Source organism: Heterodontus francisci, chromosome 4, assembly GCF_036365525.1.
Source record: "Heterodontus francisci isolate sHetFra1 chromosome 4, sHetFra1.hap1, whole genome shotgun sequence".
NCBI classification, from domain to species: domain Eukaryota; kingdom Metazoa; phylum Chordata; class Chondrichthyes; order Heterodontiformes; family Heterodontidae; genus Heterodontus; species Heterodontus francisci.
Window position 1 is genome coordinate 190,887,503 of NC_090374.1, and position 16,877 is coordinate 190,904,379.

The 16,877-nt window shown below is 42.2% G+C and overlaps 1 protein-coding gene across 1 annotated transcript in view; it reads left to right on the forward strand.

Annotated features, from left to right (window-relative positions):
* The window catches only part of mlana (melan-A), a 31,082-nt gene extending 15,629 nt beyond the window's left edge, over positions 1-15,453 (forward strand). The window contains exons 2-5 of the mRNA XM_068030707.1: positions 10,287-10,384; positions 13,191-13,287; positions 14,821-14,925; positions 15,378-15,453. Coding sequence (XP_067886808.1) covers positions 10,311-10,384; positions 13,191-13,287; positions 14,821-14,925; positions 15,378-15,446 — 345 coding nt within the window. The 5' untranslated portion in view covers positions 10,287-10,310 and the 3' untranslated portion in view covers positions 15,447-15,453. The remainder of the gene's footprint in view (positions 1-10,286; positions 10,385-13,190; positions 13,288-14,820; positions 14,926-15,377) is intronic.
* The last annotated feature ends 1,424 nt before the right edge of the window (positions 15,454-16,877 follow it).

The window sequence follows — 16,877 nt, forward strand, 5'->3', positions numbered from 1 at the left end:
AGCTCTCAGCCTGTCTCCTTCAAACAATCTGGCTGATTTTCCATCCACTGCAGACTCCTTCACAACTCTCCAAAAGTCTTCTTTGTACAAAACACAAAGTAGCCTTGCAACTGGCTTCCACCTTTTACAAAAAACTTCTGGTCAAACAACACACCCACTTTCTTTTTATCTGGCTGTACGCTCTGTAGAGTTTTCTTGACAAACTGAAACTAAACCTTCAGTCCCATGTTCTTGATTTAAAAAAAAACTGCTTGTTTGTTCTGTATTACAGGACTGTTTGTTTGTCTAACCTGGGTTTGACATCCCACCTGGAAACCCCCCATCCCAAATCAGAAACTGTCTCAAAAACATAAACACAGGCTGTACTGCATCACAAATGAAATAAATTATTATGCTAGTGGGTGCTTCAATTCACATTGTGGGATGTTTTGCACACTGTACACCTTGAATGAAAAATGGCTGAGGTGAATAGTTGAGTGAAATGGAGCAGTGGGAAATTGAAAAAGGATATGAGGAGGGCAAAGAGAGTATGAGAAAAGATTAGCAGATAACAAATGAGAACCCAAAAAGCATAAAAAAGCAAAGGATAGTTAAATAAATGGTGGAACATATTAGGGACAAAAAAGGAAATCATCATGTGGAGGGAGATAGCAAGTCTGAGGTTACGACTGAGGTTGGAGGAGTATACTGACTTTTCTAGTCCCATTTCACTGCAGGTCACAACATATATTTTTTAAATGTTTACCCAGTTATAGATTCAGTCAATCATATACTCTACTCTTATCCCAGAATAAAATACACCAACCAGGTTTCTTTAATAAACAGCAAAATTATCAGTTTATCGGAGAAGACTTATCCAGTAAAGAAGCAAAGCAGATTGAAACATGAAAGTTCCCTTTTTAAATCCCCCACACACAGAATGAAAAAAATACAGAAATTCTCTCTGAAGACATCTGTTACAAAAAAAAAGGACGAAATAAGAATACTTTGACCAAATACGGCTAATTCTTGAAGAAAAATAGAGAAGATACGGAAGGAAGTCAGCTTGTCCCTTTTGGTCTGGCATCTAGGTACATGGAGAGGAGTCACTGGGATCTTTTCTAAAGCAGTTCGTTTCAGACAGCATTGAGAATTAATCTGATAGGTTTTTCCAGTTTCTCAGGAGAGATGCAGCACCAGAGATTTTAACTCTCCCAAACTGGATCTTTGCAGGGTTTCTTCAAAGAGGTAGAGAAAGAGGTGAGCTGGGTGGTTTCTTTTTCCTTGGCAGGCAAAACACCAACTGTCTTTAAAACAGTTCACAGCCCAACTGACTTGAAATTAATATTCAAACCCCAAACAGAAGGTCAACCTCTTGACCTCCATAAACATCATGTGCTTTGGGCTCAGTAAACAACAGATACCTTAGTGATCTAGGGAAGATGTGGCTTCTCTGTAAACATCTTCCCTAGATCACTAAGGTATCTGTTGTTTACTGAGCCCAAAGCACATGATTTTCAGTAAAGGCTGTTTTCAAACAACATCTGTGTCCTTTCAGTGAACTGTCAAGAACAAAGCAAAGTCCAGCATTTATGAAATCTTCAGCCTTCCAATGAATCCATCTCCACAATTTAAATATGAGTCCTAAAAAAATACTGAACAAAAATATAGAAACAACTGCATAACAGGTATTGAACAAGTACTTTGCATCTATCTTCACAAAAGAGGATGAGGTTAATGTTGCAGTAGAGGAGGGGGGGGCGGGAGTAGAAATATTGGATAGGATGAAAATAGAAAGGAGGTGCTAAATAGGTTGGCATCACTCAAAGTCAACAAGTCACTCGGTCCAGATGGGATGCATCCTAGGTTGCTGAGGGAAGCTAGGATAGAGATAGCAGAAGCTCTGGCCACAATCTTTCAATCCTCCTTGGCTATGGGAATGGTGTCTGTGGACCGGAAGATTGTCAATGATATATCCCTGTTCGAAAAAGGAAACCAATCAGTCTAACAATTGTAGAAAAACTACCGAAGACTATTGTGCAGGAGAAAATTAATTCTTATTTGGAGAAGCGTGGATTTAAAGGTATAGTCAGCACAGAGCAATTAAAGGCAAATCATGTCTAACTAAATTGATTGAGATTTTTGATGAAATAACAGAGGGTTGGTGCAGATAGTCCATATGTACAACGCCAGCGGAAAAGCCCCTGGGAAGGACAGCATTACCCCTGAAATAATCAAGAGTGCCAAGCCTGCTATACTCTCAGCACTACATGAACTGCTATGCCTGTGCTGGGACGAGGGAGCAGTACCCCAGGACATGCGCGATGCCAACATCATCACCCTCTATAAAAACAAAGGTGACCGCGGTGACTGCAACAACTACCGTGGAATCTCCCTGCTCAGCATAGTGGGGAAAGTCTTTGCTCGAGTCGCTCTGAACAGGCTCCAGAAGCTGGCCGAGCGCGTCTACCCTGAGGCACAGTGTGGCTTTCGTGCAGAGAGATCGACTATTGACATGCTGTTCTCCCTTCGTCAGATACAGGAGAAATGCCGTGAACAACAGATGCCCCTCTACATTGCTTTCATTGATCTCACCAAAGCCTTTGACCTCGTCAGCAGACGTGGTCTCTTCAGACTACTAGAAAAGATCGGATGTCCACCAAAGCTACTAAGTATCATCACCTCATTCCATGACAATATGAAAGGCACAATTCAACATGGTGGCTCCTCATCAGAGCCCTTTCCTATCCTAAGTGGTGTGAAACAGGGCTGTGTTCTCGCACCCACACTTTTTGGGATTTTCTTCTCCCTGCTGCTTTCACATGCGTTCAAATCCTCTGAAGAAGGAATTTTCCTCCACACAAGATCAGGGGGCAGGTTGTTCAACCTTGCCCGTCTAAGAGCGAAGTCCAAAGTACGGAAAGTCCTCATCAGAGAACTCCTCTTTGCTGACGATGCTGCTTTAACATCTCACACTGAAGAATGCCTGCAGAGTCTCATCGACAGGTTTGCGTCTGCCTGCAATGAATTTGGCCTAACCATCAGCCTCAAGAAAACGAACATCATGGGGCAGGATGTCAGAAATGCTCCATCCATCAATATTGGCGACCACGCTCTGGAAGTGGTTCAAGAGTTCACCTACCTAGGCTCAACTATCACCAGTAGCCTGTCTCTAGATGCAGAAATCAACAAGCGCATGGGTAAGGCTTCCACTGCTATGTTCAGACTGGCCAAGAGAGTGTGGGAAAATGGCGCACTGACACGGAACACAAAAGTCCGAGTGTATCAGGCCTGTGTCCTCAGTACCTTGCTCTACGGCAGCGAGGCCTGGACAACGTATGCCAGCCAAGAGCGACGTCTCAATTCATTCCATCTTCGCTGCCTTCGGAGAATACTTGGCATCAGGTGGCAGGACTATATCTCCAACACAGAAGTCCTTGAAGCGGCCAACATCCCCAGCTTATACACACTACTGAGTCAGCGGCGCTTGAGATGGCTTGGCCATGTGAGCCGCATGGAAGATGGCAGGATCCCCAAAGACACATTGTACAGCGAGCTCGCCACTGGTATCAGACCCACCGGCCGTCCATGTCTCCGTTATAAAGACGTCTGCAAACGCGACATGAAATCGTGTGACATTGATCACAAGTCGTGGGAGTCAGTTGCCAGCATTCGCCAGAGCTGGCGGGCAGCCATAAAGACAGGGCTAAATTGTGGCGAGTCGAAGAGACTTAGCAGTTGGCAGGAAAAAAGACAGAGGCGCAAGGGGAGAGCCAACTGTGCAACAGCCCCAACAAACAAATTTCTCTGCAGCACCTGTGGAAGAGCCTGTCACTCCAGAATTGGCCTTTATAGCCACTCCAGGCGCTGCTTCACAACCCACTGACCACCTCCAGGCGCGTATCCATTGTCTCTCGAGATAAGGAGGCCCAAAAGAAAAGAAACAACATCTACTGCACTTTCAAAAGGCATTTGATAATGTACATCATAACAGACTTATTTGGAAAACAGAAGCACATGGTATGAAAGCAACAGTGTTAATGTGGGTATGAAATTGACTAAGGGAATAGAAGGCAGACAGTAATGCTGAACAAATTTTTTCTGACTCCAGAGAAATATGCAGTTCAGTTCAGTTTTAAGACCACTGCTTTTTTTGTGATAAACAAATCACCTGGACTTGAGAATAAGGAAAAATTTAAGGATAATACAAAAACTTGGCACCATAGTAAATAGTCAGCATGATAATAGCAGACTTCATGAGTACATAGACAGTGTACTCATGAAGTGGACAGACACGGGGCAGATGCAATTTATATAGAGAAGTGTGAAGTGATACACTTTGGGAGAACCAACATGGAGAGGCAGTATAATCTAAATGGTACTATTTGAGGGGGAGCATACTCACAATCTTTGAAGGTGGTGGGGCATGCTGATAAGGCAGTTAAAAAAGTGTATGGGATGCTTGACTTTGCATACAAGGGGCATTGAATATAAAAACAAGGAAGTCATGCAAAACCTTTACAAATCTCCAGTTAGGCCTCAGCTGGAGTATTGTGCATAATTCTTGGCATCACACTTTAGGAAGGATGTCAAGACCCTGCAGAAGGTACAGAGGTTTACCAGGCTGATACCAGGGATGAGGGAGTTCAGTGATGTGGAGTGATTAGGGAAGCTGGGACTGTTCTTCTTAGAGCAGAGAAGGTTGAGGGGAGACTTAATTTAAGTATGTAAAATTATATAGGGTTTTGATATTTTCTCCCTATGTGCTTTATTTTATTTGACAAGTGGGCTGGTAACCAGAAGTAATAGATTTAAAATAATTGGTAAAAATATTCGAGGGGAAATGAGGAGAAATCTCTTCACACAGGTTTGTTAAGATCTGGAATGCATTACCTGAAAACGTGGTAGAATTAGATTCCATAGGAACCTTTAAAAGGCAATTGAACATGTAATTGAAGAGGTCTAATTTGCAGGGTTGTGGAGAAAAGGCTAGGGTGTGGGACTAAATTGGACAGCTCTTTCAAAGAGCCAACAAAGGCATGACAGCCAAATGGCCTCCTTTTATGCTGTAAGATTCTATAATGGTTGGATGTTCTGCACTCTACTGTAAAGGATGGTGCAATTATAAATATTTGTTATTGATTCTATAGGTAGTGTTCATTTCATTGCCAACATAATTCACATAATTATTGAGAATACCAATTCACACCTATGAATTATAACTCAGTAATTAACAATTACATTCCAAAATGCTTCCAAACTAATTTGAAGATGCAAGGAGATGTGTGCCTGTGACAAAATGGAACACTTATCATATTAGACAATTTATTTCAATTTTTTCCCTTACTGGCAAAAGCATGAGTGGTTAAAAACTTGGCCTCACACAAAAGAAATGGTACACTCAGATCAGAGAGGACACGAGGTCGGTTTACAGGAATGTTTGGTACCATTAATCCTGAGTAGACTATCTAGCATACAATCCAAAAATGTAACGGAGTCTACAGGATGAACAGAATATCTTGATCATGAAACTGACTTCCAGGCATTGTGTACTCAGTAATACCTCATACCCACTTCACACCTTAATTACAGGCGCTTATTTTTCTAGGAAAATTATTCATTAAGATTAGCAAAAAGCAAACAAACAGTTTGTCCTGAATAGATTTTCACTTTACATCATCAAAGTAAAATAACTATGACCTGTTCTAGGGCTGTAACAGTCTAAGGGCACTATTGACATTGTAAACTGCAAGTTGAGGTCTGGACCATTTGCACCATCTCACGGACCTTTGGTTTTAATAAATACTGCATACAGGCTTGACTTTTAACCAATTCAGAGTTTTCTCTTTTTGCAATGGAACTTCTTTTGTTGTTTGACACTCTCCTGGTTATTCAATGATGGGGTAAATTGTACATGGTCTTTGGCAGAAGTGGACTTGGTGGGCTGAATGGCATTTTTTGTTCCCTGCATTTTTAATATTCCAATATTCCTACATCCACATACTCTGCTGTTACCATTACAACTCCTGCTTTATCATGTGGCTGTGTCAGTGTTGGGTTATGGATCTAGTTGGATCAGCTGACTGGGAGAGGCGGTTTTGCAGAGGCATAACACATGTTTTACAGAAACACAAGACTGTTATATAAACCAGTTTGTACTGTCAACAGAATTGTAACCATAGCTGCTGTGCTGCAATAACCCTTCATGTGTCAGCACTTTAATACTCAAAGAAATCAGTCCCTGCAAACAACATACATTCTAACTTCTGATCCTTTAGGGTGTGATTATAGATGTGCTGCATCATCTTAAAAAAATCTTAAGTACCCACAGCAGTGTAGTTGCTTGTTAACTACCCTCTTAAATGACCTAGCAAGCCACTCAGTTGCATCAAACTGCTACAAAAATGTCAATTAAAACCAGATGGACCTGGTATTGACCAAGGCACTGGACACAACAAAGGCACACCTTACCCAGTTGACCCTGCAAATTCCTCCTGCTGACTTGTGCCAAAATTGGGAGAGTTATCCCATATAATAATCAAGCAACAGCCTGGCAGTCATACACTCAAAATCATACCTCAGATTTCTCCATCACTGACCCTGGGTATATTCTGTTCTATTGGAAGGATGGACCCAGCACAGGTGGCAGCACAGTGGTATACAGTCAGGAGGGAGTGGCCCTGGGAGTCCTCGGCATTGACTCATGACCCCATAAAGCCTCATATTATCAGGTCAAAGATGGTCAAGGAAACTTCCTGCTTGATTACCACCTACTGCCCTCCTTCAGCTGATGAATCAGTGCTCCTCCATGTTGAACATCACTTGAAAGAAGGGCTGAGAGTGGGCCCCAACAACGTCACTGCTATAGGGCTGAAGAATTCAGAAGTGGGGATGTTCGCTGATGATAGCACAGTGTTCAGTTCCAATCCCGACTCCTCAGATAATGAAGCAGTCAGTGCCTGCTTGCAGCAAGACCTGCACAACATATAGCCTTGGGCTGATAAGTGGCAAGTAGTATTTGGGACAAACAAGTTCCAGGCAATAACCATCTCTAACAAGAGAAAATCTAACCACGTCTCTTTGACATTCAACAGCATTAACATTGCTGAATTCCCGAACGTACTCGGGTCACTATTGACCAGAAACTTATCTGAACCAGCCACATAAATACTGTGGCCACAAAAGCATGTCAGAGGTTGAGTATTGTGTTACGAGTAACTCACCTCCCGACTCCCCAAAGCCTTTCCACTACCTACAAGGCACAAGTCAAGAGAGTAATGGAATACTCTCCACTTGCCTGGATGAGTGCACTTCCAACAACACTCAAGACGCTCGATACCATCCAGAACAAGCAGTCTGCTTGATTGATATCCCCTCCACCACCGTCGCACAGTGGCAGCAGTGTGTACAATGTACAAGATGCATTGCAGCAACTTGATAGCACCTTCCAAACCTGTGACCTCTACGACCTAGAACAAGGGCAGCAGGCGCACTGGAACACCAAGTTCTCCTCTAGTCACACAGCATTACTGTTCCTTCATCATTGTTGGGACAAAATCCTGGAACTCCCTCCCAAACAGCACTGTGGGTGCATCTACACGACATGAACGCAGCTCGTCCACCTTCTCAACGGCAATTAAGGATGGGCAATAAATGCTGGCCTTGACAGCAATGCTAAAATGTCATGAACAACAAAAAAAAACGGTCTTTGAGGAGGTCAGTAGCTTTATTGTTACGTGGACACATTTCATCAGTGGTAGATGAGTCATGTATGAAAGAGAAAACTCATGAGGGCACTTTCGCAGATTGGTCATGTGCACCCCTGACAGTTCTGAGCATGATTCAGACAACACAGCTCCAGGGACCCGGGTTCGATTCTGGGTACTGCCTGTGTGGAGTTTGCAAGTTCTCCCTGTGTCTGCGTGGGTTTCCTCCGGGTGCTCCGGTTTCCTCCCACATGCCAAAGACTTGCAGGTTGATAGGTTAATTGGCCATTATAAAATTGCCCCTAGTATAGGTAGGTGGTAGGGAAATAGAGGGACAGGTGGGGATGTAGTAGGAATCTGGGATTAGTGTAGGATTAGTATAAACGGGTGGTTGATGGTCGGCACAGACTCGGTGGGCCGAAGGGCCTGTTTCAGTGCTGTATCTCTAAACTAAACTAAACTAACATTCACAGAAAAATGTCCATTAACATTATATTGTAGCACTCACCATAACAATGGGGGCAATCTGTATATGTGGCTCTTGGGAGGGGACAAGAGAAAAGAAACAAATGGATGGGAAAGTCCTGCTTCAGACGAATGCATTCATTAACAACACAGACCACGTGAAAAGAGAATTGCTGTTTGTCAATTGCACAAATATTTCTACACCAGGGTAGCAAGAAAATGTTTAAAGTTTGGTCCAGACAATGTACTCAGTCCTATATACTCTATTAACCAACTCTACATACTCTACAAAGAATACTTGGCATCAGGTGGCAGGACCGTATCTCCAACACAGAAGTCCTTGAGGCGGCCAACATCCCCAGCTTGTACACACTACTGAGTCAGCGGCGCTTGAGATGGCTTGGCCATGTGAGCCGCATGGAAGATGGCAGGATCCCCAAAGACACATTGTACAGCGAGCTCGCCACTGGTATCAGACCCACTGGCCGTCCACGTCTCCGCTTTAAAGACGTCTGCAAACGCGACATGAAATCCTGTGACATTGATCACAAGTTGTGGGAGTCAGTTGCCAGCGTTCGCCAGAGCTGGTGGGCAGCCATAAAGACAGGGCTAAAATGTGGCGAGTCGAAGAGACTTAGTAGTTCGCAGGAAAAAAGACAGAGGCGCAAGGGGAGAGCCAACTGTGCAACAGCCCCGACAAACAAATTTCTCTGCAGCACCTGTGGAAGAGCCTGTCACTCTAGAATTGGCCTTTATAGCCACTCCAGGCGCTGCTTCACAAACCACTGACCACCTCCAGGCGCGTATCCATTGTCTCTCGAGATAAGGAGGCCCAAAAGAAAAACAAACTTTCAGTTAACCTTTGTAAGTCTTACATTATACTTATACTGCAATTCCAGCTCCACAAATGTGCTGTAATAAAAATTCCTGAGTTGGGCCCTGCCCTAATAGGAATGGTGCAAGATGCCCTGGGCAGGTAGTTTCGTGCTCCTTAGGTTCAGCATTAGATGGAATATAATTCTAGTGCAGTGGTAAATTGATTTACAAAGTGGCCAGGTGTCCTTTAGGCCTTTTAAGGACTTATAAAACTTACCCAGAGTTTATTTCAATATCCTCAGTGTGGGTATTAGATCACAGCTTCAGTTCATGTAAATTTTAGTATTGGCTTTGAAGCATTGGCATGCATCACAAACTCTCTTGGACTTGACAGTCCCAATTGCAACCACTGGTTGCAAATGGAATACTATGGCTACCAATCTAAGATGTCCTCTGCAATCTAACAGTCTGACAACCTCGGCTCACACGTGGAGAATATCTTTATTGATGAGGTACCAGAAAACTAAAAACACCAGTTGAACAGATCCTGGCATGAATCAGCACCGTCAAGAGCTGGGGTGGGGACAGGGACACAGAGGGGAAAAGCCATTATCAAAAATAACAATTGATAGCTTATGCATTAAGGATGTAAATCTGTTTCAATAACCATTAAATGGAACCTTGTGCCTCTTTACAGCAGGGCAAACAGCGACTAGGAAAATCACATGCTGGTAAAAGCAACAAGGAGGTGCTGTTTGGACTCAGAACTGCATTTGTCTTATGCCTATTTGATGTTATTAAAACAGGCAGCATATTGAATTGGAAGAAGCTGCTGCTGGTTTTCTCAGATTTTTACATGGTGTCATGTTGCTTATTCATGCCAATTAGAGCTAAGAAATGTCCAACAGTCAGGCTTGGTCTCATGATAGTCATGAGAATGCCACTCGGAGGAGGAGGAGGAGGGGGCAAAAAAAGGAATGATATGAGTACTGCTACACAGCCCAGGAATCGGGATTTTGCCAGACGTCAGCACCAGCATCTAACACGGGTAAAGTTGCTGGTGCTCATTATTAGTGGAATCAAATTAGTTTGCGTTTGGCTTTAGTTTCCATTCAATTGAATAGCATTTGAATGCATGAGATTTGTTCAGTATTCAATGTGATTGTAGCTGTTATATATTTCTTAATGATGAAAACATTATAGAGTTTAGTTTTTACTGAGTATTGTAAACTAAATGGAAAGATTTGATTTGTAAACAGATTTGTTGCTTTACTTTTTTTTAGGAATCTATGTACTTACGCTTTCCGTTTTATTTCTTAGACAAACCAACACCAAACCTCAGAAATGCCAAAAGGCGATTACACTCTGCAAGGAGTTTTTGGTCCTGGGAGAGGTGGACCTTACCTCAAATCAGAAGAGTAAGTTTGAGCATCCCTTGGTTAGAAATGCAAGAGTATTGATCACCTTCTGTACTGTAGTGTTATTTCTGAGCCAGCAATGCTAACAGACACTACCACTGGCATTATCTGATGATAGTCTTTCAACTCTGCTAAATTGGGTTATGTATTAAATTCATTTATTCCCTCAATTAAAGTCTGATTATGCTCATCAGCAAGTCAAAGAATGAGTGAAATTTAAAAGCTCTCTGCTGTGAAAAGCAGTAGGTTTACCGTAGTTGGTCTAATATTAATTTACTTTGTTCGTTGATATTTGTTACAAGCTCTAACTTGATTAAAAATTGGAACGCAGGCTGTAAGCAGAGTACTACTTTTGTAAAATACCTTCTTGCAGCCTACAATGCAGAATTGAAATGGTAAATATGAGATCTCGAGCTGATCGTGCCTACTAAATTTGAAGGTGTAGTTTAAATATATTTCTGTTGAATTCTGAACAATTTGTTGTGGCTCTATAACTTACTGGTAAACAAAACTTGTATTTGGAACTGACAGAACTCCCTCTATTAAAAGGATGCATTTAAGGAGAAGCAAGATGATTACATGATGAAGAAAGGAAAAGGATATAGTGATGAGATGAAATAAGATCAGAAGGCTCATGAGGAGCATAAAAACCGGCATTGACCTTTTGGGCTGAATTAGCGGTTTGTGTTGTAAATACGATGTCACTCTTTGTAAAAGGTGTCAAAACAAAAAAGAAAGGTTTGAGCTTCAGATGTGGCAGCTGACCGCTGAATTGGAAAGTAGCCACAATTCCCACTGTGGAATTATTGCAATTTCTTCAGTTTCTAAAGCTGCGTTCACATTACTAGAGATCTACACTAGTTTAGAATCTCATGCATCCCACACCACTGCTCCCCCACCCCCAGGGTTTACTAAAACCATGTGCCAAGAAGACATACTTTTAGCGGGTCTTCCAGGAAATCATTCTTAGTGAAGCCCAGCTTCCATGAACAAGCAACATGAGCGCAGGTCTTGTGCAATGTAAAAGCAGGCGTGAAGTGTGTTATAAACGAGATATAAATGTTGCATTTCTGTTGGATATGATCTTCATTCAGTAAAGTGGTTGATAACTTCAGGAAAAAGGTTCACCCCAAGTACAAAATTAGATTTGTGCCTTTTTAGTAATGTCACTGTCAGGAGGTTTTTTGCTTATAAGTAAACTATGCTTTTAGATTTACCAAGTCTGCATACTCAATACGAAATCTAATGAGCCCCTAAGTTTCTTCATTTCCATTAAAGCAAAGATTATAGCTGCAACTTGCGTCATGGCAACAAACCCTTGATATAATGTTCTGTAGTCTTGTGCCTCTTCCCTCCAAGTAGAAAAAAAAAGTTGTTTCTATGAAGACAATTCCCCTTTAAACTGCAATATATTGTTTTAAATTAAAAAGGATCAGCCATTCAGGGTTGAGTAATTTATTTCAAAGTGATGGCCTAGAGGGATTATTATATCTTAGTGCTAAAAATATATCTTAAGAGCACCACAAGGCTAATTCCAAAGAGGCAAAGCTCTGAAACAGACAATGTTACCGCTATTAACCAGGCTCAATGCCACCCTTGTGCCAGTATATCTAAATTGGAGCTTGTATAGCTAGCTTCTATGTCTGGAAATGTTAATATCTCACATTTGAATGCACCGCTTCCTCACCATTTGTAGAATGAATTTGCCAAACTATTTTATCCCTCCCACTCCACCTCAACCACATTGGTTTTAAATGTAATTACACTGTCATATTGAAACAGCTGAATGAATATAAACATTTCTTTCAGAAATATGTCATAATTTATAAAACATTTTAAAACACCCATTATCAATATAAAAGTTACACCCTTAAAAGCTAATCGGGCATTATAAATGCAAAAGCAACTGCCCTCTAGTTATAAGGACAGTACTGGATTAAGTACCATGTCAGCATTTTGACTCCATTTTGCACTTGCTCAGCATCTATAAATGGTTGAAATACTCAAACAGTAATACTGAGTTAACAGTTGTGCTGAACTTACCTTCTGTGAATTTTTGCATTCTGTGGTATCAAAGTCTAGGATTATACCTAAATCACCATATCTCAGATGATGTATTGCTTTGTCATGGTGAATCCATGCCCGACGAATTGTCGGTCAGTAAATGTGTTTGGTCATGGTTTGATATATTGGCCTTGCAGGGGGTGCAGCAGATTCACCAGCATGTTCACAAAGCTAAAAAGGGTTAATCCAGGAGGACAGGTTGCATAAATTAGGTTTCTATTCCTTGAATATTGATGATTACGGGGTGATCTAAGATTAACGGATTTGATAGGGTAGATAGAAAGCAACTATATCCTCTGGTGGGAGTATCCATAACAAGAGGGTATAACCTTAAAATTAGACCAGGACCATTCAGGAGTGATGCCAGAAAACACTTCAAATGGTAGTTGAAATCTGGAACACTCTTCCCCCAAAACACTGCTGAAGCTGATGGGTCAACTGAAATGATTAGGCAAGAGTATTAAGGGTTACAGAACCAGGCAGGTAGATGGAGTTAAGATAAAGATTAGCCATGATTTAATTGAATAGCAGAACAGGCTTGAGGGGCCTAACAACCTGCCGCTGTTCCTAACTCAAAGGGCCTGGAAGTGATCAAAACTGATCCAGACTGAAAAGTCTGCAATAACTCTCTTCCTAATCATTACCGATGAGGGACGAACTTTTTGGAATGCAATAAATGAACAATTTGCATCAGAGAGAAGGTAGATAAACTTTAAAACTTCCGTTTCCTTTCCCTTTTCAGGGCTATTGGCATTGCTATTCTGGTTATAATCCTTGTACTTCTGTTGATAATCGGATGCTGGTACTATAAAAAACGTAATGGATACTTGATACTCCAGGTAAATTTTTTTTTAAAAAGAACATTTGACTCCGCAGGTTCAAGATTGAGTATCACAGTTGTTTAACTAAAATCAGCAGTGCAATAGTACGTATTGTCAAGAGGACTTGCAGAGTAGTATTGTGCTCTCCAGAATCTAAAGAAAATATCCAACTTTAATTGTTTAATGGTTAGTATCAGAGTTCCTCAGGGTAGTGTCCTAGGTCCAACCATCTTCAGTGGCTTCATCAATGACCTTCCCTCTATCATAAAGGCCAGAAGTGGGAATGTTCACTGATGACTGCACAATGTTCAGCACCATTCACAACTCCTCAGATACTGAAAGAGCCCATGTCCAGATGCAACAAGACCTGGACAGCATTCAGGCTTGGGCTGATAAGTGGCAAGTAACATTCGTGCCACACAAGTGCCAGGCAATAACCATCACAAAGAGAGAATTGAACCATCTCCCCTTGATGTTCAATAGCATTACGATCGCTGAATCCCCCACTAACATCCTGGGGGTTACCATTGACCAGAAACTGAACTGGGCCAGCCACATAAATAGTGTGGCGACAAAAGCAGGTTAGGGGCTGGTAATTCTGTGGCGAGTGACTCACCTCCTGTCTCCCCAGTGCCTGTCCGCCATTTACAAGACACAAGTTAGGAGTGTGATGGAATACTCTCCACTTGCCTGGATGGGTGCAGCTCCAACAAGACTGAAGAAGCTTGACTTCATCCAGGACAAGCAGTCCACTTGATTGGCACCCGCATCCACTACCTTCAACATTCAATCCCTTCACTACTGAAGCACAGTGGCAGCACTGTATACCATCTACAAGATGCACTGCAGCAACTCACCAAGGCTCCTTCAACAGCACCTTCCAAACCCAGAAGGACAAGGGCAGCAGATGCATGGGAACACCACCACCACCTGCAAGTTCCCCTCCAAGCCACACACGATCCTGTCTTGGAACTATATTACCATTCCTTCACTGTTGCTGGGTCAAAATCCTGGAACTCCCTTCCTAATAGCATTGTGGGTGTACCTATACCCTAAGGACTGCAGCAGTTCAAGAAGTCAGTTCACCACCACATTCTCAAGGGCAATTAGGGATGGGCAATTAATGCTGGCCTAGCGACGCCCACATCCCATAAATGAATAAAAAGTCAGATTTAGTGTGGTTTCAGTCTTAAGACTCCTGCAACTGCAACGCCTGTTAGTTTACCTGCAGATTTTCATACTGGACCTTAATGCAGTCTGGTGTACAGATTTTGCAGTTTGTATTTGCATTAGCAATTGTACTTGGGAAATAATTATGTACATTGTATTATAATTAACCTGAACATTTTGTAGCAAACAAGGCAACTAACCAGTTTCAACAAATAAATATTTTAATAGCAATAAACACCCCATAAAAAATGGAAATTTAAAAAACCATACCCAGTTGACACGTACTTGGCGCTAATCATCGCACAGTCTATTTGAGTGATGTTGCATGGATTGGCATTTCAATGCTTTAAGGCATACTTAGTGATAGACTTCTAATTTCAGAGCCAACACTCGGCTAATGCTTTGATGGCAACACTTCATCACAGTGAAGAAGGAACCCCTCTGGAGACCAAAGTGTGTCTGAATGACTGCATAAACTCAAATCTGGTAAGATTATACCTTTTATCCCAAATTTATCTAATGGATCAATTTATATTTTTCAGACTTAGAAATTAGGACTACATGGTTTATAATTTGAGCTGTCTTGGAAGACTGAAAACATATTCTGTGAAAACTAGAAAATGGAATCTAATCCCCTGGTGTTAAGACACAATATAACAATCTACAGAGAATGTCTAAGCACTCTGAATAACAAATTCAAAAGCAATATGCACTATAGACTAAATCTTTTTCAAGGTCCATGATATTTTTAATAACTGACATGATTAACTTACTTGAGATTACTATGCTACCACATAACTGTGCAAATTGAAGTTTGTAAAAAATGTGATTAGTGTATTGTGTACGGTCTATAGTACATTCATCAATTCCTGCATGTTACATTAGCCATGCACATTAGCCTAAAAAACAAATCAATTCATCATCTTTTCTCTTAACAGATTCCAAATGCTCCTCCTGCATATGAGAAAATTGCTTCAGAACAATTGCCACCAGCATATTCTCCTTAAATTGTCAATGCACATTAATCCAGCACTTCTGATGAATCATCTTCATCCCAGACTTGGTTACACAGCAATGTAATCTTTGTATTCTATGTATTAGTTGCTTACATACTGATGTTACATTTGTTTGTGCTGAAATAAACCAAACTGAAATAACTTAATGATTTATATACTAAATCTAGGATAACATTCAGCAGTAAAGATTCTTCAAAATATTTCACCAGACAAAAGGATAAGGCTGATACTTGTAGGAATGTTTGAATTTTAGTAACTGAATTAAACTGCACAGGACTGGTGATATATTATACACGTTAGACATACAACTTTATGTGAATTGCAACCAGTGTAGATGATCATGGCTTTGTTTAGCGAGATAGAAAGTAAGCACAATGGGCAGTATTTTATTTGGAGGCAGGGAGCGCATTTAATTGGACAGCATGGTGGCGGGTGGGGACCCTGCCACCTTCCCGCCTCCACCCCGAGTAAGTCCATGGCGTGAAGGCAAGTGGACAGCCTTCCCACCCTGCAGCCAATTGAGGCCCTCAAGAGGCAATTAATGCCCAATTAAGGACCTCTTTCCACTGCTGCTAGTTTTAATCCAGTGGCAGGAGAGGCAGGGTTGCATGTGGTCTCCCGGGTGGGGTGGAGATCCCTCGTTCAAAGGCACTTAATGCCTGATTGAGGGACCTGGCATCAGGAGGCAGGGGGGGGGGCACTGAGAACCACCCCCCTGCCCTTGCTGCTGACTCTCCAACACTCTCTTGACCCCCACCCTGCAAAACCCCTCCTGTCATCACTTACCTGAGCTGGGTCACTCTGCAATCCTGGGCCTCCAGTGGGTGTCGTCTGGCAGCAGCCACCACCTCCCTGGTGGCACTGCAGAGCAAAAGAGCTGCTGATCTCTGATTGGCGGGTTCCTAATCTGGGGAAAGGCCCACCTGTTAATTGCCTGCTTGGCTCATATGGTGGGCTTTCCTCAAAGGAGTCAACGCAGGTCTCTCGGCGGCTCTCCAGCCGGTGGCAGAGACCCTCATCACCTTCATAAAATTCCCCCCCAATGTATATTTACAATTGGAACTTGATTTTAGGCAGTGTTCGGGCAGCTTGGCTTTCTTCAAAAAATATTAAGTAACAGGCAGGTAGTGCAGGAGTCCTCTGAATCTATTTCGCTCATGAACCAGTTTTCCATTTTGGACACTGGTGAGGGTGATAGTTCCTCAGAGGTGTGCAGCAAAAGCCAAGTTCAGGGCATCACAGGTGGCTCAGCTGCATGGGCGAGAAGGAAGAAGAGTGGAAGAGAAATAGTGGTAGGGGATTCGATATTTAGGGGAACTGACTGGCGTTTCTGCGGTTGTAGACATGACTCCAGGATGGTATGTTGCCTCTCCCTGGTGCTGGGGTTAAGGATGTCAGATTGCAGGACACTCTTAAGGGGGA